The sequence below is a fragment of the Lithobates pipiens genome, unplaced genomic scaffold, assembly GCF_037356315.1.
Source record: "Lithobates pipiens isolate NorthernLeopardFrog02 unplaced genomic scaffold, aLitPip1_a1.2 Scaffold_27, whole genome shotgun sequence".
Taxonomy (NCBI): domain Eukaryota; kingdom Metazoa; phylum Chordata; class Amphibia; order Anura; family Ranidae; genus Lithobates; species Lithobates pipiens.
The window spans coordinates 159,715,411-159,738,601 of NW_027507788.1; the positions used below are offsets into that span (position 1 = coordinate 159,715,411).

The 23,191-nt window shown below is 43.9% G+C and overlaps 1 protein-coding gene across 1 annotated transcript in view; it reads left to right on the plus strand.

Annotated features, from left to right (window-relative positions):
• Window positions 1-23,191, plus strand: part of SPA17 (sperm autoantigenic protein 17) — a 125,533-nt gene that overhangs the window by 25,535 nt on the left and 76,807 nt on the right. The window contains exons 4-5 of the mRNA XM_077457774.1: window positions 1,063-1,605; window positions 20,740-20,852. Of these exons, the coding sequence (XP_077313900.1) occupies window positions 1,063-1,605; window positions 20,740-20,852 (656 nt within the window). The remainder of the gene's footprint in view (window positions 1-1,062; window positions 1,606-20,739; window positions 20,853-23,191) is intronic.

The following is a 23,191-nucleotide window of genomic DNA, read 5'->3' on the forward strand; positions in this document are numbered from 1 at the left end:
ATACATTGATTTGCATTTTATTGAGTGAAATAAGTATTTGATCCCATATCATTCAGCAAGATTTCTTACTCCCAGGAGTCTTCTATATGGGTTAGATTAAGAGCACTTTCATAAAGGGAGTGCTCCTAATCTCAGCTTGTTACCTGTATAAAAGACACCTGTTCACAGACGCAATTAATCAGATTCCAATCTCTCCTCCGTGGCCAAGACCAGAGAGCTGTCCAAGGATGTCAGGGACAAGATTGTAGACCTACACAAGCCTTCCCAGAAGAGTTGAAGCTGTTATAGCTGCAAAGGGTGTTAGCTGTATGGTATTTCTCTGGGTGAATTTCCTGATGGTGACAACAATATAACATGTAATGTGCTTTTGAAATGTCCACTTGTCACCATCAGAAGCCCAGAAAACAAGACGACAATGCAGGGCCACAATTAGGAAATAGTGACAGAGCATTGTCATTTTATAACATGAAGAGCTTGAACAAGGACCTTCAGGACAGGATCCAGTGTAATCCATAAATACTGTATATTGCAAAACATTTTAAAACAATTGCATTTGCCTTTTTTCACCTCAGCAATGTATTCTTCCTTAACACAAATGTTCAGTCCGAGATTTGCCCACCATGCATTGATGCAGCTGGAGGAGCTTCACTTTTACCTGAATGTGCAGTGTCTCTTGCTGCATGACACCAGAACACATACAGTATATACATGGTGTCCATATTGTGCTGAAGTCTGTCTAAACAGAAAAGTTGAGCATTTTGCTGAAATATCTTTCTGAAAAATGCAGAATAGTTTTTTCTGTATTAGGTAGTATAAGGAATGGTTACAACCTCTTTTAGGTTTTTTTACTGTCATGCATCCCCATTGAGGAGCTCCCTCCTCACTTTCTGTGTGGTCAGTAGGGCAAGAATTGAGAGAAAATTGTCCAGATGGGGTCATCGCAATAAAAACCTGATAGAGGGTCCAACCCTTCCCTGCTCAATCCATAAAATGTATATTTTTTTCTAAACTTGGGCTTTAAATCTATAAAGGCTAAAGTAATTGTTTCTGTCTTGATTCCAGCATGCAGAAGAGAATATATTCACTCCACGTTCTGAAGGTGTGAGCAGTTTTAGAGAGAGTGCAAAGATAGTGGACAGCTCTATGGCATTTCCACAGCCACTAGATGTGCCATTGGAGGAAGAACACAAGGCACAGCCTCAAGAGGTCCCATCAGAGGAGGAGCACAAGATAGAGCAACAAGAGGTCCCATCAGAGGAGGAACCCAAGATAGAGCAACAAGGTGTCCCACCAGAGGAGGAACCCAAGATAGAGCAACAAGGTGTGCCATCAGAGGAGGAACACAAATTTCAGGCTCAAGAGGTACCACCAGAAGAGGAATATGAGGCACGGCCTCAAGATGTCCCATCAGAGGAGGAACACAAGATAGAGCAACAGGATGTCCCGTCAGAGGAGGAACAGCAAGTTCAGGCACAAGAGGTCCCATCAGAGGAGGAGGAACACAAGACTGAACAACAAGATGTCCCATTAGAGGACGTGGAACATAAGATACAAGTACAAGATGTCTCATCGTCCACCCAGCTATCTGAGGAAGTTGTATACAAGGTATGTTCACATAAGCTACGGTTGCTGTTTATAATCAAGGATACAGGGCAGTGGTGGCCCGTCTATACAGGGCTCACGAGCACCACCCCCCAAAGCTAGTGAAAAGAAAAAAGACCCTTTAAAAAATAAAAAATATTAAAAAAGGTCTTTTTAAGTGTACTGTGTTCGGGTGCACTATGGGAAGCAATGCCATTGCGTGATGAGATGCTTCATTTGCGGGTATTTTGTGCTGCATTGTGGCGCAACACTCCCATTTATTCACCTCTCATGTCATTCTTCACTGTCTATGTTTTGATTGGCACTGCCGTAGGACATGGGCGTTGCTTTCCCACTTAGTCACTTCTGGTTGCTCTGTGCCAGTGAGAAGCCAGAAGTGATGTCACCGCTTAGTGGATGGATCGCGCGGTCCAAGAGGGGCCTATTTACAGAAGAATATTCCATTGTGATGGTAAGCCACCGGACCTCCTGTCAACCGCATGCCACGGGGGGTGTGTGTAGGGTTTCCTGTGAGTGTGCCGCATTACAGATAATCACCACAGATGACCTCCTGTCAGATGGCATCCGCGAGCCACCCACTGGGGGGGGGGGGTGGAGGGTTTGCTGTGAGTGTGCTGCGAATCGCGCGCGGGGGGGGGGGGGTGGGTGCTGGCAGCCATGAGTCACCGGGTTGCTTATCTATATACCATCTGTGGTGCTGCTCTATATACCCTATCTGTCATGCTGATCTACATACTGTATCTGTGATGCTGAGCTGTATACTCTGTCCTGTGATTCTGGGGCTGTATACTCTGTCCTGTGATACTGCGCTGTATATGAGTCTTTACACTGTCGGTTGAAGCAAGTGGAATACAGGGGACTGAGTGGGCGGATTCTATAAGGGATGGGGCTTATGAAAAGTGGGAGGGATCAAAAAGGAAGGGTGGGGCCTGGCTCCCCCCCATCCTAAAACTTCACCAGCCGCCTCTGGTACAGGGCAATAAGGGCAGATGTATCAATTAACTGAAAAGCAGTTGGTGTACCAGTTCCTGCATCTGCCATTCAGTATGCATGTTGGCAGCAGGGATGCCTCTTGCACCTTCATTGACACAAAGGAAAAAAGGGAGCGGGTTTATGAGAAGGTGGCAGGGCTTCATTGTAGATAAATAAAATGTGTTCTTTGATGTGCCAGTATAGAACCTTCTAACTTACAATGACACACATGTCTGATGCATGATAGAGCTACCTTTAGTAAAAATGAGAGCCGTAAGACACCTCATGCATCCCTGGTGGTCAGATGGATGGTGAAATTGTTGAGTCATGTACATGGAATCATGGAATACAGCCTGCCGGACAGCACCCATTTCCGCCGCACATTCAAAAAATAATATTTTCACAAAAAATACACTAAAATCATTTTTAGCAGACACAAACAAAACATAACTTACACAGTTCTTGCTAAATCTAAAAGATAAAACTGTATTAAGTTAATAAATAAAGCTTTGTGTGTGAATTAGGTCTTGAGGCTCATTCACATGGGTGCTGTGGCCTGTACAGTGTGAATACCGTTGTTTTTGTGGTTGGAGCTGTGTAGGCAGCTCTATGAACACATTTGCAGGTCCTAATTTGACAGGTGTTTGAATGTGGGTGTATGGCCCCATTGTGCATTTGCGGCCACTCACCCACAACTGTCAAATTAGGACCTGCAATTGTGTTCATACTGCCCCGCGTCCCCATAGAGTAACAGGCAGCTCCAGACACACAAACAGCTAATTCACACTGTATGGGCCAGAGAACCCACGTGAATAAGTCCCTACATTTTTTTAAACTTATTTTTGTACTTTTTTTTTTTTTTACAATTTTTAAAAAAATGTTGTGTTTTTTTTTTATAACATTGTTGGGGGTAGCTTTGGTGAAATATCAGGGGTCTAAACAGACCCCTGATGTCTCACTTTTGAGACCGAGAAAGGAACTGAGGATGTAAATTCCTCAATCCCCTTCTCTGCAGCCTCAGCCGCTCTGGACAGTGAATGAACAGAAATCGCTCTGTACAGAGGCTTCTGTTCATTCACAAAATGAAGCACAGTAAACACAGATTTTTATGCTTCAATTATGAATGAACACAGTGAGTTATCGGTACTGATAAGTTATTGTGTTCATTCAGGAAAAGAAGGGACCTAAAAATATGACATATTTATTGTCCCCTTTCCCCACTCTCCATCCTGAAACATTCTGCAGCTGGTGGGAGAGTAGAAGAGCTAAGCCAGCAGCAGGGGGATAGGATGGTGCACAGGGAGGGTGATCAGTGCAGTGTGTGTGTGTGTGTGTGTGTGTGTGTGTGTGTGGGGGGGGGGGTTGCAATTACAGGAACTGATCCCCTTGTGTGACTTTCTCTGCATCAGCTGAAAGCCGACTGGAGGGAGAGGAGCAGAAGCCAGTTTTCAGTTGCCGCAGAGAGAGACACACAAAATGATCAATTCCTGTAATTGCTCCCCTTCCCTATACCCTGGTCACCCTCCCTGCCCACATATGATTCTCCTGCTGGCATGGGCCCCATACAGGAGGACCAGTGGTGCCCTCTTATTGGCAGCCCTGGTCATGTATCTCAGTTCTCATGTACATCCTCCCGAGTGACTTTTAAGAATAAAGATTCCATTAGAGAACCATGACCATTAAAAGAGAAGTGAGAGATCAAAAAAAATAAATATATATATATATTACTCCCCTAAGTAGATGCAGCATTGATCAGATGCGTGGATCCGATGCTGCATAGGTTCCCGCCACCTCTACATCAAGTCTGAGTGATCAAAGACCACTGATCACTCAGTTCTCAAGTCCACTCTGATCACTCTCTGCTCTGCCCTTCCAGTACTCATTGGAGTGCTGGACTGTTCAAGGGGCAGGAGCTGGCTCAGGATCTCAGCAAGGTGCAGGCATCAGGGCGGATATCAACTTTATTTACTGCAAAGCCTGGCCCGGCTCTGTGACATCAGCCGACAGTGTGCTTTAGCTGCTTTGAGCTTTGACCATACTTCTCTTTTCATTTGGCGTTTGCCACTGTTTTTATGGCTATAACAGCCTTCATTCTTCCGGAAAGGTCCTCTACTTAATAGTTTTTTTTTAAATATAATCGTACGACCAGCATAATCGGTTGGCGGGTGACGTTATCCCGATTTGCCCCGCCCCTCCTGGGACAGCGCTGCCATTGTACTCTACTTACAAATTTTAAACCGTGTCCTATTGAATCCCCTATTGTAGTACATTAAGTGTCCCACTTTACATGCCTTTTAAAAAATGTTTAGCTACATACTGCTTTTCAGACTGTTCCTCAGCACTCATGTGACTGCCCGGCCCGACGCTCTTCTCCCGGTCTGACAGCTACAGTGGGCGGGGCTTTGAACCCCCTGCTGATGTCAGGAGAGAGGAGAGCAGCAAGCGGCAAGCTGGGCAATCTGAGCCGAGGAACAGTCTAAAATGCAGTATGTAGCTACATATATTTTAAAAGGCATGTACATGTGTGAGTGTGCCTGATCATACCACCCCTCTGCCTGATCCCTCTGCCTCTGATCCCACCATCCGTCTGCTTCTGATCCCACCCCCCCTCTGCCTGATCCCATCTATTCCTCTGCCTCCAATCCCACCATCCGTCTGCCTGATCCCATCTATCGCTCTGCCTCCGACCCCACCATCCCTCTACCTCTGATCCCACCATCCCTCTGCCACTGATCCCACCATCCTTCTGCCACTGATCCCACCATCCCTCTGCCACTGATCCCACCATCCCTCTGCCACTGATCCCACCATCCCTCTGCCACTGATCCCACCATCCCTCTGCCACTGATCCCACCATCCCTCTGCCTCTGATCTCACCATCCGTCTGCCTGATCCCACCATCCGTCTGCTTCTGATCCCACCACCCCTCTGCCTGATCCCATCTATTCCTCTGCCTCTGATCCCACCATCTGTCTGCTTGATCCCATCTATCCCTCTGCCTCTGATCCCACCATCCCTCTGCCTCTGATCCCACCATCCCTCTGCCACTGATCCCACCATCCTTCTGCCACTGATCCCACCATCCCTCTGCCTCTGATCCCCATCATCCCTCTGCCTCTGATCCCCACCATCCCTCTGATCCCACCATCTCTCTGCCTCTAATCCCACCATCCCTCTTCCACTGGAGATAAAATGAGTTTTTCTGACTGCTTGCGTTTTTGGATAAACCATTTTTAACCATGCGCAGTATTCGTGATGCATCGCAGGAATCAAATTGTGGACAGAATAATCGTGATCAAATTGAATTGTGAGACCAGTGAAGATGCGCACACCCCTACTACTAAGAGTGTGTCCTTGGGAATTTGTGCCAATTGTGAAATTAGGTACTAATGTTGGGTGAAAAGACTAGGCTCACATTCAGTGTGCCAATTTATCCCAAAGGTGTTCAGGATTGAGGTCACAACGCTGTACAAGACACTCAAGATCACCCCGCTGCCTGATTCCTTGGCCTCTGATACCACCATCTGTCTGCCTGATCCCACCACCCCTCTGCCTCTGATCCCACCATCCGTCTGCCTGATCCCACCACCCCTCTGCCACTGATCCCACCATCCCTCTGTCTCTGATTCCACCATCCCTCTGTCTCTGATTCCACCATCCATCTGCTTCTGATCCCACCACCCCTCTGCCTGATGCCATCTATTCCTCTGCCTCTGATCCCACCATCCCTCTGCCTCTGATCCCAACATCCCTCTACCTCTGATCCCACCATCCCTCTGCCACTGATCCCACCATCCTTCTGCCACTGATCCCACCATGCCTCTGCCTCTGATCCCCACCATCCCTCTGCCTCTGATCCCCACCATCCCTCTGATTCCACCATCTCTCTGCCTCTAATCCCACCATCCCTTTTCCACTAGAGATAGATAAAATTAGTTTTTCTGACTGCTTGCATTTTTGGATAAAAGTTTTTAACCATGTGCAGTATTCGTGATGCATCGCGGAATCGAATCGTGGAAAGAATAATCGCAATCGAATCGAATTGTGAGACCAGTGAAGATGCGCACACCTACTACTAAGAGTGTGTACTTGGGAATTTGTGCCCAATTGTGAAATTAGGTACTAATGTTGGGTGAAAAGACTAGGCTCACATTCAATGTGCCAATTTATCCCAAAGGTGTTCAGGATTGAGATCACAACGCTGTACAAGACACTCAAATTCCTGCATGGCTAACTGGTCAAGCCATGTCTTTATGGAGCTGGCTTTGTACAGAGGATCACAGTCATGCTGGAACAATAAAGGGCCTTACCTAGACTGCTACCACAAGGTTGGAAGCCCCCAATTGTATAAAATGCCTTCATATGCTGTAAGAGCAGTAACCTGCACTGTTTATCTCGCAGGGAATAAGCACTTTCTTGAAATTGACTTCCAGGCTACCCGCAGCTGCTAATACCCCCCCCCCCCCACCCCCACGATTATGCTACTGCTGCTTGTACAAGAATCATAAAATCTCAGAGCCACTTCTTAGGAAGCATTCTAGGTTAGTGTTTACTTTGAAGTGGCTTTCACCCCCTATCTTTTTGCCTTATATTGTGACAGGATCTCTTTAAAGCTAGTCATAGATGGATTGAGGTGGTTTCAAGGTGGAGGAGGGAATCCTTCCCGCTGTGCTACTGTATTCTGACAGCAAAACTCGTCCGCTGTTACACTGATCAGTGCTGCAGCCAACATTCCCGGTCTAGATAAATTAATCATTACAGCGGCTCAACTCTCTAGCAGGAGCAGCCATAGATAGATCGAAATTTGGCTGGTTCAGCAGGGACCAGACAAATTTCGATTTATCTATGGCCACCTTTAGTTTGCCTATATGCAGTTCTGTTTTGGATCAGTCCTTCATAGCGCTTCTTGCCTTCAAATGTTCATTATCCACCCAGTTCTCCAACTTACTGGAAAATACATTTGAAGGCAATGCCCCAGCCTTTCCTTTTTATGTAGCTAAAAGAAGGGAGTTGTCATAGGTCTGTATCCAGAGAGAGACACACCAAATCGCAACCTTCAATCAACTAACCAAAACCTCCTCCTCATCCCCAAATCCCGCTACAAAGCAAAGGGAGAACGAAGATTCGCAGTCCAAGGACCATGGCTATGGAAGAGAGACAGTCCAGTAGATATAGGAGTGTACCAGAGACTGCATGGAGACACAGGTGTTATGGGCACTTTCAGGGCATACCAGAGTCACAGAGTGACACAGGATGTTTCAATAACGTGGGATGCTCATGTGGAATACAATGCTTTGGGGTTTCTGCAGGACAGAGGATGCTCTAGGGTCACTGGGTGATACACAGTGAAATTAGTTCCAGGAGATCCTGAAGACACAAGGGTCACTGAAGACACAAGAATTAACAGTGTTGCAGGATTCACAGGAGTGCCCAGAGGTTGCTGGAGGCATCGGAGCACACAGGAGTCTCAGGAGTTACTGGAGAAGCATGGGTCACTGGAGACACAGGAGTCACTGGAGAAGCATTGGTTACTGGAGACAAAGGAGTCACTGGAGAAGCATGGGTCACTGGAGACACAGGAGTCACTAGAGAAGCATGGGTCACTGGACACATAGGAGTCTCAGGAGCCACTGGAGAAGCATGGGTAACTGGAGACACAGGAGTCACTGGAGAAGCATGGGTCACTGGAAACACAGGAGTCTCAGGAGCCACTGGAGAAGCATGGGTCACTGGAGACATAGGTGTCACTGGAGAAGCATGGGTCACTGGAGACATAGGTGTCACTGGAGAAGCATGGGTCACTGGACACACAGGCATCATCAGTGTTGCTGAAGGCACAGGAGCACACATAAGTCACAGGACTCACTGGAAAAACATGTGTCACTGAATACACAGGGGTTACAGGGGGTCATTGGAGACACAGGAGTCACAGGGCTCATTGGAGACACAGGTGTGATTGGAGACAGATGAGTCACAGGGCTCATTGGAGACACAGGAGCCACAGGGGCCATTGGAGACACAGGGGTCATTGGGGACACAGGGGTCATTGGAGACACAGGGGTCATTGAGGGCACAGGGGTCATTGGGGACACAGGGTTGATTGGAGACACAGGAGTCACAGGGGTCATTGGGGACACAGGAGTCACAGGGGAGTCATCAGTGTCGCTGGAGGCACAGGAGAGCACAGGAGTCTCAGGACATTTTTAATGGTGCCATTGACACTGAACATTTACCTGCATTTAGGTGTGTTCAGTCTAGCTGCATTTATAAAAAAAATCCTGTGCATTAAAGATTAGAATTCTGTGCATTAAAGATCCAACTGGAAGAAGTGCTAGTGTAAATGAATGAGGCCTAATTATCAGTGGAAGGGGGAGGGTGGGATATCCAGAGAACCTGTCATTTTGTCCTGAATAGGAAAAGTGACAGAATTACTTTAAGCCAACAGTCCAACTTGTATTCAGTAAGAATTTTTTGGCAGCCAGTGATATTTGCCCCGGGGGCCTTCCTAATCTCTTGAATTAGCCCCTGGGATCCCACACTTCATGTAGCCATGCTTTGCTCCATGGCAAGCCTCTGCGAGTGTGAACTCTCTCACTTATCTTAATGGATTTTATGAATCCTCTAACCAGTCAGCCTTCTCTAATCTCATTGCAGTTTAATGATAAGTGCTGAACAGCTCACGATAAAATATGTATGATTTCAGCTAAAATAACTGAACGTGATTTCATACACATAGGTTCTGGATATTACATTTATTTTTTTGACAAGTCTCACTTACATGACCTGTAGCTTTTTGCATTTTTTTCCTTGGACTATTGGACCCAGCACTCCTCGATGGCTAGATGCTAAAACATTGCTGTTCCATATTTTCATGATTGTGTACCATATAATGAATTGTAGACTCTTTCTGTACTGATTTTGTGTGCATCTAACAGTACAGACAATTCCTCTCTTAAATTTAGGAAGCAGAGCCTACATATGTATTGAGCAAATATACATTATTATTACAAACTATAGAGGGAGACAAAATTCTTAAAACAGTTATAGACTTTCCATTAAAGTGGGCCTTCCGTGGCAAAATTAAGATTCACTTTTTTGTCAGCCCCCTGCTCCCCTACACAAATGGTAAACTACTTGTAGGTATATATCACATATTATGAGTATCGCCTCTGGTCTAAATCATTATAATATTGTATAAAGTACCATCATCCAGAATTTGTAGTTTTTAAAGGAAGGGGGGCTTAAATGGAAATACCGGGTAGTCGCTCACACCAACCCCATATGTAGTTCCATTCAGCCATATAATAGATTGGACTATACCGGTACTTGGTAATGGAAAAACACTAATAAAATTTAAAATCAATATAATTTTAATAAGGATATAAAACAAAACAGTAATGAAATATCACTTGAAGAAGTACAGTAATATGCACATCACAGTTGAGGTATTCCTGACGGGTTCTCCATAGGGAACATTCAACCGTAGAGAGTGCACAACAAATTTCCTCGACTAGTTTCGCGGGAACAAGCCCGCTTCCTCAGGAGGATATCTATATAAAGGTATCACAATCATTAGATAATACATACATATAAAGATATAAGCAATACAATTATCACAATGTTATTGATTTTACATACACAAATTCCCTACATGTTTAAAAAGGAGATCAGCTCACCCTACTTCAAGGAACAGGCTGCAGGCAGGGAGATCCACAAAGTCCCCCCACGGTGAACATGGGGGATTGGTAAACGCCGGCTCTGGGTAAATAATATTATAATAATTTATCAATTGAGTAGAGGTATATCTTGAATTAAGAAGGGGAAGGGAGGGGGAGGGGGGGGGGAAAGGAAGAGGGGAAGAAAGAGGGGAAGGGGGGAAAGGAGGGGGGGGTGGGGGAAAGGGGGGGAAAGGGGGGGGGGGCGGGGAAAAGGGGGGGGAGGGAAAAAAGGGGGGGGAAGGGGGGGAGAAAAAGGGGGGCGAAGGATAGGGGGGGTGGGGGGGGGAGAGAAAGGAGAAAACAGACCTCGTGATGGATAAATCAGTGAGGTTAGGTGAGGGGAAAGATGGGGGGGGGGGGGGGGAGGAAAAGGGAAAGAAAGAGGGGGGGAGGGAAAGGGGGGGGGGAAAAGAAAAAGGAGGAGGAAGAAAGACCTCGTGATGGATAAATCAGTGAGTTTAGGTGAGGGGAAGGGTGGGGGTGGGGGGGGGGAAGGGGGGGAGGTAGTTAAGGTTGACTTAAAGTCTGGAATAATGAGTCACGAGAGCCACATTAAAAAAGGGGGTCCAGGTGACTACATATAATTCCAGAGGTATAAAGTCAAAAAGTGATTAAACCAAAAAGCTTGCATCAAAATATTTAATATAAATATGTGGAAATTATTAGCAGTCCAACCGTGAGTAGTCAAGTATATCCAAATGGATTAAACAACGTGAGGGGAGGGAAAGGAAAAAACCCTTCACCAAGTTAGGGATCCTTAATTCCAAAAGAGATTACAATAAGAACAAGTCGGCTTACCACAAAGCCAGTCAAGAAATCGTATTGAGACAGGGCATCAAGATTGAGATGGTTAACCAAGCTTGTAAGGATATTGTACCATTCGCTGAATATCAGATACCAGGTCCACTGTTAGATAGCTTAATAGCCATCGATACTGCAGAGGGTATATAAAGCATTTGAATGTAAAGAGGATAAGAGGCAAACAGGCATTATAATGCCGAAGCGTCAGAGGAAATAGTTAAATAGGTTTATAAGCAAATAGCATCATATACAGTGGTTACCTGTCAGCGGGGACAATATCCTCATAGAGCCCTGAAGGAGTCCGTGCGAACCTGTCCATTCATCGGTCAATCAGACCGTTAAATAGACTCCCCAACACACATAGCGTCCGACGTCCGCCGGAAGTCGGCGGCGTCCGACGTCATGTGGTCTACTTCTCAGCACCGCGCAGGCGCACTAACCAGTCGCTACTGCGCAGGTGCGTCCGTTCGGCGGTCTGGTAGAACTCCAAAGACAGATTACCTAGCAACCACCACGTCAGGCGCACGCCAAGTCCCGGCGGCGTCCGAACGTCATGTGGTCTGTTGCCCCACACCGCGCAGGTGCAGTATTGTACTGTTACTGCGCCAGTGCGCAAGGGAAACAACGCTAATGGATCAATGATCCGAGCGTTAACCCTTGCAAGTCAGACGAATAAATCGTCCAGACCAGGGGGAACACATGTCCACCGGGGGGAAAAAATTAAAGGACACTCCATTCTACCCACAACTCATTGTCCCTCAATTATAGGGATCAAAGCATATCTCCCCACATATAAGGGATATTATAACATGGGAAACAAAGAACATATCTATAAAAAATAACATTATATACATCATTTTTGGTATACAAAGATATATATATATATATAGCCAGGAGATATAGTCCCCCAGAAAAAAAGAAGAAATGTACACCAGAGAATCATTTAGGTAACCATAATTAAAAAATTATACAGAGGAAAGGGGAGGGAAGGAGAGAAAGAGGGAAACAAGGGGGGGTGTGGTGGCATATTAAACGTCACCTGTTATAAAAACGGTTTGTAAGAGATTGTCTCATTGAGACCTGGTGGTAGGGTGGCGTTGAGTCGTTCGATCCACAAAGTTTCTCTCTGTAGGATCGTTCGATCCCAATTTCCACCCCTAGGGTTTGGGAAGACTACTTCGAGGACAAAGAATTGGATCACTGTGGTGTCAAAGCGATGGTAAAGACCAATATGTCTACCAATTGTGGTAAGTTTCCCACTTTCTGAATAATATAAATGGTCACCAATCCTCTGTCTAAACTCTCGGATAGTCTTTCCAATATAGAAAGCTCCACATCTACAAGTCATAAAGTATATAACACCCTTGGTACTGCAATCAGAGAACGTACGAGGTAGAAAAACTTCTCCATTAGGTAGAGTAAATTGTTTACCCTCCAGAATCCATGGACAACGGGGGCAATTATTACATTTAAATGTACCTCTAGAGTGATTATACATGGAACTGGTAGATGTGTAGTGACTGTGCATTAAACGATCCCGAAGGGAGCATGCTCTTCGGAAGACTAGTTCAGGGGTAGGCCGTACATATTTAGCTAGAACATGATGCTCCGTGAGTAGATGCCAGTTTTTTGTGAGGATATTGCGAAGAGTTTTATGATGAGCAGAATATGTTGTAATGAATCTCAATGATTCATTACTTGTCGTCTTAGGTCGTTTATGTAGTAATGTGTCTCTCGAACGAGACACGGCCTTATTAAAGGCTTTCCTCAGGCTAGTGGGGGAGTAGCCCCTGGCTAATAAACGGTCACGTAAAGCATCAGCTTGAACTTTAAAGTCAACGTCCCGGCTGCAGTTTCTGCGTAATCGCAGAAACTGTGCAAACGGGATGCTGCGCACCAAGGGTTCCGGGTGAGCACTGGTGGCAAACAATAAAGTATTGCCTGCAGTGGGTTTGCGATAGAGATCCGTATATAAAGTGCCATCAGGTTGCTTTATGATAAATAGATCCAAAAATGGAATCCGCTCGGTATCGAAGGTAAAAGTAAATTTCAAATTAAATTCATTGTCATCTAATTCTTGCATGAACTGGAGGAATCTTTCCTTAGTTCCAGTCCATACCATAAATAGGTCATCTAAGTAGCGATACCATAGAAGGGCGTCTTCCAGGAATGGAGCAAGTTTATCATCAGAGTGGATCTGTCTCTCCCAACCCCCCAAAAATAAATTTGCATAAGCTGGGGCACAGGAGGTCCCCATGGCAACGCCTTGAGTTTGCAAATAAAGTTGATCATTAAAAGTAAAGTAGTTCTTTGTTAGTATAAATTCCAACAGTGCTAAAATAAATTCATTAAATGGCCATGTAGTTATCTCCTGTTCATGCAAAAAGGATCCAGCCGTCCGGACGCCCTGCCCGTGGGGGATACTCGAGTAAAGAGCCTCGATATCAATCGCCACGAGCAGGGCATCCGGAGGGATCTGGATCCCCTCCAGATGTTGCAACAAATCCGCCGTATCCTTAATGTGCGAGGGTAGTCTTCGTACATGTGGCATTAGGTAGGCATCTACAAGTTTACTGGCATGATCTGTCAATGAATCAATCCCCGAGACAATTGGCCTACCAGGGGGTAATGGTAAATTTTTATGCGTCTTCGGAAGAGCGTGAAAGGTGGGGACCATCGGAAATTTAGGAATCAGGAAATCTAATGTATCTCTGTCAATAAGGCCTGCCATAAATGCCTCAGTGCAGAGAAAACAGAGTTCCTGATGAAATGAAGTAGGTACTGATTGGTCAATCGGACGATACCAGGTAGAGTTGTTGAGAATAGTCATACACATGGTCTGGTACTGGTGGTGTGTCATAACGACAATATTCCCACCTTTGTCCGACTGTTTGATGATCAAATCAGGGTGTCTTTGTAAAGTTTTCAATGCTTGAGTCTGTCGAGCATCAAGATTGGGAGTGACATCATGCCAATGCTGTCGTTTCAGATCTCTTATCGTAGTTTGGAGAAAAGTCCAGATGGTAGGGCATGTCATGAGGTCAGGGAATCTACAAGAACGTAATTTAAATTTCTTAGAAACCGACTCTAAATGTTCTATGTGAGTGGATGGGGATGTGTTGGGAGGTATATTTTGTGAGATAGGGTCTTCAATAGCTCCTTCATCATAGAGGAGCATAAGGTCCCGTAATGCCCGAAATTCAGCCATACTAAAGTGTTTAGTGCGTTCTGTAAGTTCACGTTCTAAGTTCGAGTTAGTGCGGTCTTTGTCAAATAGAAACTTAAATGTGAGGTTCCGTGCAAATAAATGTAAATCTTTTATGGTTTCATTAACTTTTAGTCTATCCAATGGGCAAAACCCTAGGCCCAAGTGAAGTACTGACACCTCTTCGTCTGACAAACGATAGGGGGTCAGATTTAAGATATTACGGTTGGTGTCGGGTTGGGAATGTGTGATGGTGCTGGTGCTGGTTTGAGAATATAGGAATCCAGATTCCCTTGTTGTTTTTTTAGGTCTAAAAAAGTCAAGTCCTCGTTTATTTTTGTGTATTTGTTAGTCATTAATGTTGAATTCAAAACCTTGGGGATAGTACCATGAAGCGTGGAATGGCCCATAGCCCCCTATATTGAGGGAGTAGTCTCAATAGGTATTTGTGTGGCAGGTGTACGTGCCGGTTTAGGGGGTTTTGAACCTTTCTTATCTTTTTTAGGATTCACGGGTGGAGTGCCACCACCATAACGTAATCTTTTACGGGTAGAGTTTACTGTTGGAGTAGCCGAAGGTCTAGGATTACTTGGTAATGAGTAGGTTGATGTCAGAGAGGAGTCAGATTCTGTCTCCATTGTTGGATTCCTAAAGGTATTAGGTCGAGGAGGGGGCTTTCTCCCCAAATTCCTATTTGACCAACGGTATGCATAACCTTCAGTGAAGGCAGATTTATCTCTACTAAATTTAATCAGTTTTTTTGTGATAATAGATTTATTCAGGATTTCTAACCGATCTCTTAATTCCTTCCATTTGGAATCAAAAGATGGGTTGTCCTTCAGATACATATAATCAGTATTCAGTCGTTCAATCTCATTATCCAGTAAAGTCATATCCAAACTATATTGGTTAATCAGGACTTTCATTAGGTCAAGACTACAATTAGTCAAGATGTTCTCCCAAGTTTTCCTAAAATCCGGTGAAGGGTCTTTTAGAGTTGGAAAAATTTGGTTTCGCAGACCTATAGGGCAAATACAATCGGTAACATACATCTTAAAATATTCAATATGCCAATGTAGATGGGATTTACGTTTCAATAGTCCATAAATCTTATAGAAATAAGTTTTCAAATCGTCCTCAACTTTATGTTCATTAAGGCAGGCAGTTTTCAAATTTGTCATAAATTCTACCCAATCGGTATTTAGAGTATCCATGATACAGAAAAAAAAAAAAAAAAAAAAAAAAAAAAAAGGGGGGGGGGAAGGGGGTTTGTTGCAAGAGGGACAGGGATTTTAAAGAAAAGAAAAGAGAGGCAGGGGAGGGAAGGGGAAAGAAGCAGTCCCCAAATTTTTCTATGGTGACATAACTAGACAAAGAAAAAAGAGTACAATAATTGTCATAACAATATAATAAATAATAGAGGCACTCCAACAATCAACCACCAATTAAATTCCCAAATTAGGTGAATGAGGAAATGGGTGTATTATCCACCCTATCCTAAGTCACATATTATGAGTATCGCCTCTGGTCTAAATCATTATAATATTGTATAAAGTACCATCATCCAGAATTTGTAGTTTTTAAAGGAAGGGGGGCTTAAATGGAAATACCGGGTAGTCGCTCACACCAACCCCATATGTAGTTCCATTCAGCCATATAATAGATTGGACTATACCGGTACTTGGTAATGGAAAAACACTAATAAAATTTTTATTAGTGTTTTTCCATTACCAAGTACCGGTATAGTCCAATCTATTATATGGCTGAATGGAACTACATATGGGGTTGGTGTGAGCGACTACCCGGTATTTCCATTTAAGCCCCCCTTCCTTGTAGGTATATATGTGGCAGCATGGGCGTGGTCCTTATTTTGTGCTACCCTATATATGCAAACCCCCAGCATTGTGATAGGACTGTCCATGATAGCTCGCCAGTCACAAAGAAATGATCAGGAGCCAGTAGGATGATCCCCCACTCACATGATCACTTTGACAGCCAATCACAGTGTTCACCTTGTCAGGAAGCCCAGGAAACCCCTCTGACATTAAAATCCTCCTATTGGGCTGGCAGGAGCCCAGTGGGGGTAAAAAGCTATCTATAGACAAACTATCACCAAAAAAAATAAATCCTTATCTTGATCCCAGCTTCCCACTCTTCCTGCACTGTCTGGAATGGAGTGCATTCTCGCAGGATTTCACAATTTCATCTGCTGTTATACAGCCAGGAGGTGTATTAGTAGAGGGAGTGCCAACTCAAACAATATTTGATTGCTAAAAAAAATGTAGATTTTGGGGTTACCGTGTCAGTGTACAGTACATGCCCTGGAAGGCCACCAATGAAGCTGTAAGGACACTTAAAATAATTAGGATGGGTAAATATAGACAATGTCCCTTTCGCTGTGGCCTACTTCATGTAGAAACACAATAGATAACAGGAGCTGTAAGCCCTTTAGGGACTCTGGCTAAAAAAGACTTTACATCATGTACATCAAACATCAGCATATAAACCGACAAAAAAGCAAAGTGTCTGTTTTACTCTAGACAACCAATCAGGTGATAGCATACAATTTTTAGTTCTTGTGCAGAAATCACAGACGGTGTCTGACTTAGTGCAATGGGTATCCTATCCTAGGAACGTTACTGAAGCCTCATCAGAGGTCTTGTCTCCACTGACGGCAAAATATTATAGAGTTTACGTGCTTTATTCCAACCCTAAAATCACCTAGCACAACCAAAATTAACTTATATGACAATATACGTGGAAGTGACAGTGCTGCACCATGCCAAACAGAAAAAAAAATGTGAAGTACAGTATTGAATGATGGCAACCCAGAAAACCTATAACATTGCTTCCCTTGAGAATGCACCAAGTCCCTCCAGTTTTGCTGCATTTTCAGCTAAAGGTCCCATCCTGAGGATTGGGATTTGCATTAAAAACTGCATCTTGTTGGGCAAACAAAACCCATAATACTGCTTAAAAAAAGCATGTAAATGAGAAATGTGTTCTCAAAGGATTTGCGTTGAATTTTTGATGCTTGTATAGATCTATTTATAACTACAAGTCAATTTTATGAACTACAATTCCCAGTTCATTAGTGTAATCAGTAAGCTTTAGATATGGATATACAGTGTGTGTGTGTGTGTGTGTGTGTATATATATATATATATATATATATATATATATATATATATATACATACATACACAAACACTATACTACCAAAAGTATTGGGATCCCTGCCTTTACATGCACATGAACTTTAATGGCATCCCAGTCTTAGTCCGTAAGGTTCAACATTGAGTTGGCCCATCATTTGCAGCTATAACAGCTTCAACTCTTCTGGGAAAACTGTCCACAAGGTTTAGGAGTGTGTCTATAGGAATGTTTGACCATTCTTCCAGAAGCTCATTTGTGAGGTCAGGCACTGATCTTAGACAAGAAGGCCTGGCTCGCAGTGCCTACACAAATTCATCCCAAAGGTGTTCTTTCTATTGGGTTGAGGTCAGATCTCTGTGCAGGCCAGTCAAGTTTCTCCACCCCATACTCCTCATCCATGTCTTTATGGACCTTGCTTTGTGCACTGGTCCAAATCATTTGATGGAGGGGACATTATGGTGTGGGGTTGTTTTTCAGGGGTTGGGCTTCCAGTGAAGGGAACTCTTAAGGTGTCAGCATACCAAGACATTTTGGACAATTTCATGCTCCCAACTTTGTGGGAACAGTTTGGGGATGGCTCCTTCCTGTTCCAACATGACTGCTCACCAGTGCACAAAGCAAGGTCCATAAACACATGGATGAGTGAGTTTGGGGTGGAGGAACTTGACTGACCTGAACACCTTTGGGATGCTATAGAGCAGAGACCGCAAACCAGGCCTTCTTGTCCACATCAATGCCTGACCTTACAAATGCGCTTCTGGAAGAATGGTAAAACAGTCCCATAGACACACTCCTAAACCTTGTGGACAGCCTTCCCAGAAGAGTTAAAGCTGTTATAGCTGCAAAGGGTGGGCCAACTCAATATTGAGCCCTACGGACTAAGACTGGGATGCCTTCAAAGTTCATGTGCGTGTAAAGGCAGGGGTCCCAATACGTTTGGTAATATAGTGATATATATATCTATATCTATATATAGATATAGATATATATATATATATATATATATATATATATATAAATTAAAGAATAAAGATTGTAGCGTAGTTTATCATTTTTAACACCCCCTCCCCTGCTCTATATGGGGGGGAAAAAGGATAGCAGATGGTGAAAATTGTAGTTGCTGTAATATTGGGTTGTCTGTGGGAAGAATTCCCCTTATATTTTTTATATATATATATATATATATATATATATATATATATATATATATATATATATATACACTGTATAGAGCACATTACACAGGGCGGAAAGGTGGTCGATGAAACGCTCTCTTGCATCGGTGACCAGTGGAGAAGAGCCTCCTTAAGCCTAATATACATGAGAAAATCAGATGACAAATACCACTTTTGAAGCGATCGTATGATAATCTGATCATTAGTACACAGCTTTTGGGAGCTGATCAGGACAATTCATCAGAAATTATCCAAAGGGACAAACACAAACATTTTTCTTGTATGATACTAGATTGTATGATTTTCGTGTAAGCAGTAAAGGTAGTAGTCAGTATGGGAAGTGCCTCCTTTAGTTGGTGGTCAGTAATTTACTCAATTATTTCTCTGATTGATCTTTCCCGATTAGAAAAAATTGATCTATAGTAGGTAACCCATTCAGTCGATAGGCCATAGGGAAGTGGATTTAAATTGCTAGTTAAGATATGATCATAATGTTTGATTGCAAATTATCAATTGTATTTCTGTTTCCTCCATGTAATATTCTAATCAGATCGTTTGAAATATGATTGTATTCATGAACAAAGTATCACAATGCTGCCAATTGATGTGAAACAATCAATAATATTCTGCGCTGGCCGATTGACTCTGTTTAATTGAATCTGATTGATATTGAGTCTAGGGAGGTTATGGCTATTTGATTGTTTGAGTATTTAATGGTTTTGATCAAATTGCACATTGATCGGATACAAAAATCGAAGTGCGTATGGCCACCATTAGATAAACTAGACAGTTGTCAACATTTTCTAGGTAATGCCTACATGAATAAAAGAACTGAAAGGGCTATGGACAGTCAGCCTGGGGAAGAAAGAACTAGATGATGCTGGAAGTTTTTCAATCAATCAATACCTGGAGAATGCTGTCCAGTTCTGGGCACCAGTCCTCAGGAAGGGTGTACTGGAAATGGAGCGAGTACAAAGAAGGGCAACAAAGCTAATATAGGGCTGGAGGATATTAGTTATGAGGAAAGGTTACGAGCACTGAACTTATTCTCTCTGGAGATGCTTGAGAGGGGATATGATTTCAATTTACAAATACCTTATTGGTGACCCCACAATAGGGAAGGAAGGGAGTTTAACAAGACACGTGGCCACTCATTAAAATGAGAAGAAAAGAGGTTTAACCTTAAACTACGTAGAGGTATCTTTACTGTAAGAGCAGCAAGGATGTGCAATTCCCTTCCACAGGCAGTGGTCTCAGCGGGGGGCATAGATAGTTTCAAAAAACTATTAGATAAGCACCTGAACGACCTCAACATACAGGAATATACAGTACAATGTAATACTGACATATAATCACACACTAAGGTTGGACTTGAGAGACTTGTGTCTTTTTTCAACCTCACCGACTATGTAAGTACCATATTTATCGGCGTAAAATACTCACCCTAATTTAAGAGGGAAGTTTCAGTAAAAAAAATGTTTTTGTGTGCCCATCTGCAGCCTATTGTGTGCCCACCTGCAGCCTGTTCTGCACCCATCTGCAGCCTCTTGTGTGCCCACCTGCAGCCTGTTCTGCACCATCTGCCCCCTCAATGCAGCTCACCATATCTCTGATGAAATCACCAAGCCGCCATCTGTTTCCTCGCTCTAAGTCAGCAGTCACATACACAGTCCCGCCTCCACCATCGGCATTGGACCAGCTCCTGTGATAGTCAGAACACTGGTTCAATGCCGGTAGCAGAGGCGGGACTGTGTGTCGGAGAGCCGAGTTCAGAAGAGAGGGCAGCTTGGTGATTTCAGGTGGCACTTGTCCTCCTCCTTCCCCTCTGGGGTACGCTGTCGGCGTATACCATGCACCTGAGGTTTTCCCCCTATTTTCAGGGGAAAACGTGTGTGTTATACACCGATAAATATGGTATGTAATAAGGAGGGCTCTACCTGACAGCAGATTCTAATGCACACTGTGAAATTCTCAGAAATCAGAGTAATTGACTTCAGGAGAGGAGAGAGGCCTTTTAAAGCTTTAAATAAACCTTTACTGAGACAAACATAGGATTTTCTCCTCTACAAGTGTATAAATGTTCATTATATGCCATGTGATTGCACATTAGGAGGACGAGGGGCCGGGCCGGGACCAGGCTGCCACTGTGATTCAAGCTGCCATCCGGGGACATCTAGTCCGACAGGAAGTGAAGAAACTCCAAGAAGTAGAGACAGGAGACATGTGAGTGCATTATCCTGACATGGGAATGACAATCGACTGTGAAGAGCGGAATGAGAACAATCGTTCTGAGATACTTACTGCCAGCAGTACTCCAATAAACGGCTTTTTTTCCCTCTGGCTTTCCCTTTTCCTGTGTGACAGTAAAGCAATGCAGGCAGTTGTCTGGATGTGTCACTGGTATGAGTGGAAGGGACGATGGCGGCTGAGTGGTTAGCATTGTCCCCTGGAAGCCTTGGGACTCTGGGTTCTGTTGTCTCCAGCTATGGGAAGTTTGTATGTTTTTCCCTGGTGTGCTCTGGTTTCTGCCTACAAACCTAAAACTATCATGCAAAAAACAGGCATAAGAACAGTAGTTTAATGAGCAGTCAAATAGACAAAAGTCTGTACAGGACTGAAACTTTTCCCTCACTTTAAAGTCCACTAATGAGGTTGGATGTTCACAATAGTGACCTGATCTGCAGTACTGAGTAACGGCCAGTAGATGGCAAAGATTAAAGCCTGTGTTTCATCAGATTTGGCAGAATTGGTAACAAAAGTGACGTTTCGTTGCCGTCATCTTGCTACACCCCACACTCCTCCATAGTAAGGATACACTGACAAGGGGAAAGTGAACATCTTGCTACACCCCCCAGAGTTTTGCATTTTTCACTTATTTTTTACAGTATACTGAGTTCATACAGTGAAATAAAGCATTTAGAACTCCGTCTGACTGTTTAGATGTTGAATTTTAAAAACAGCGAACTTCTGTCTGATTAGCAAACCTGTGAGATCAGCAGGCTTGCCGCTGCTTTTAAAATTCAACATCTAACCAGTCAGACGGAGTTCTAAGTGCTGTATTTCACTATATAAACTCAGTATACTGTTAAAATTAAGTGTAAAATACAAAAATCTGGTGGGTGTAACAAGATGTCCATTTTCCCCCTGCTCAGTGTATCCTTACTATGGAGGAGTGTGGGGTGTAGCAAGATGGTGGTGGTGGAACGTCACTTCCGATACCAATTCTGATGGGTCGCCTAATCTGACGAAACGCCTGCCTGATCTTTATAGGTACTACCATTAAAGCGGACCCAGTCTATTTTCCAAATTTCCATCTCTTAAATCTTCTGCTCTTGTTGTTTTAACTTTATATAGTAAAACATTTTTTTTTCTGCCAGTAAATACCTCATACAGCCCACCTGTTTCTTGTCTGGTCATTAGCCTAGACTTATTACATCATGCACAGCTTTCACTCTCCTGAGATTTGGCAGGAAGGGAGGGGGGAATGTGTCATAAGAGGGCCAATGAGAGCTGCAGAACTAGAGGTGTGTGTGTGTGTGTGTGTGTCTGTGTAAATCCAGGAAGTGAACAGGCAGTATCTTCAGCTGCCCACAGTTAAAATGGTTGCAGCCAGACTTAGTGGAGGGAGATTTGAGCAGCATATTTGGCAAGTACAGAATCACATAATACATAAAATAATATGCAAAGTGGTTGGAAGGACGCTTCAGAATGGCAAAGATTTAATTTATTTATATAGTTTTTATTACAAATTATGTGAGCAGTGTGCAGTTCCTGTTTAACTTTGTAAAAAAAAAAAAATGACCTGTATTTTTAATTTATAGTTATACCAATACTGGCTTTTAAAGTATTTATGGTTCGTAGAGAATATAATGACATGCTTCTCATTACCTGGAGGAGCACTTAGACCCCTTTCACACCACACCGCTGAAAGCGTCGGCGGTAAAACGCTGCTATTTTTAGTGGCGTTTTACCGCCAGATTTGCGGCGGATTTGCGGCGCATTTCGGCCGCTAGCGGGGCGCTTTTACCCCCGCTAGCGGGCGCGAAAGGGTTAAAACCGCCGACAATACGCCGCAATAGCGGCGTTTTGCCGGCGGCATTACAGCGCTGCCCCATTGATTTCAATGGGGAGCAGCGGTGGAGGAGCGGTAAACACATCGCTCCTTCACCGCTCCAAAGAAGCTGCTGGCAGGACTTTTTTCTGACGTCCTGCCAGCGCACCACTGTAGTGTGAAAGCCCTCGAGGCTTTCACACTACACACAATGGTGCAGCTTCTTTAGGGCGGATTGCAGGCGCTATTTCTAACGCTATAGCGCCTGCAAAACGCCCTGGTGTGAAAGGGGTCTTAGAGTTGGGGTCAGCAGCAACCAGACAATTATAATCCACCCATTGACCATTGCCATTTAATAGGTAGATAAAAACCCTGCAATGCCACCAGTTCTGCTAACATCAAATCAGAGCAACAATAGGCATAAGCTGGGGGAAGTCCTAGTCTCCTCCTTCGCTCTGGCATGTCATATGTAGAGTGGAAGGGATATCTGGGGGGGCTTCCCTCACTCTGC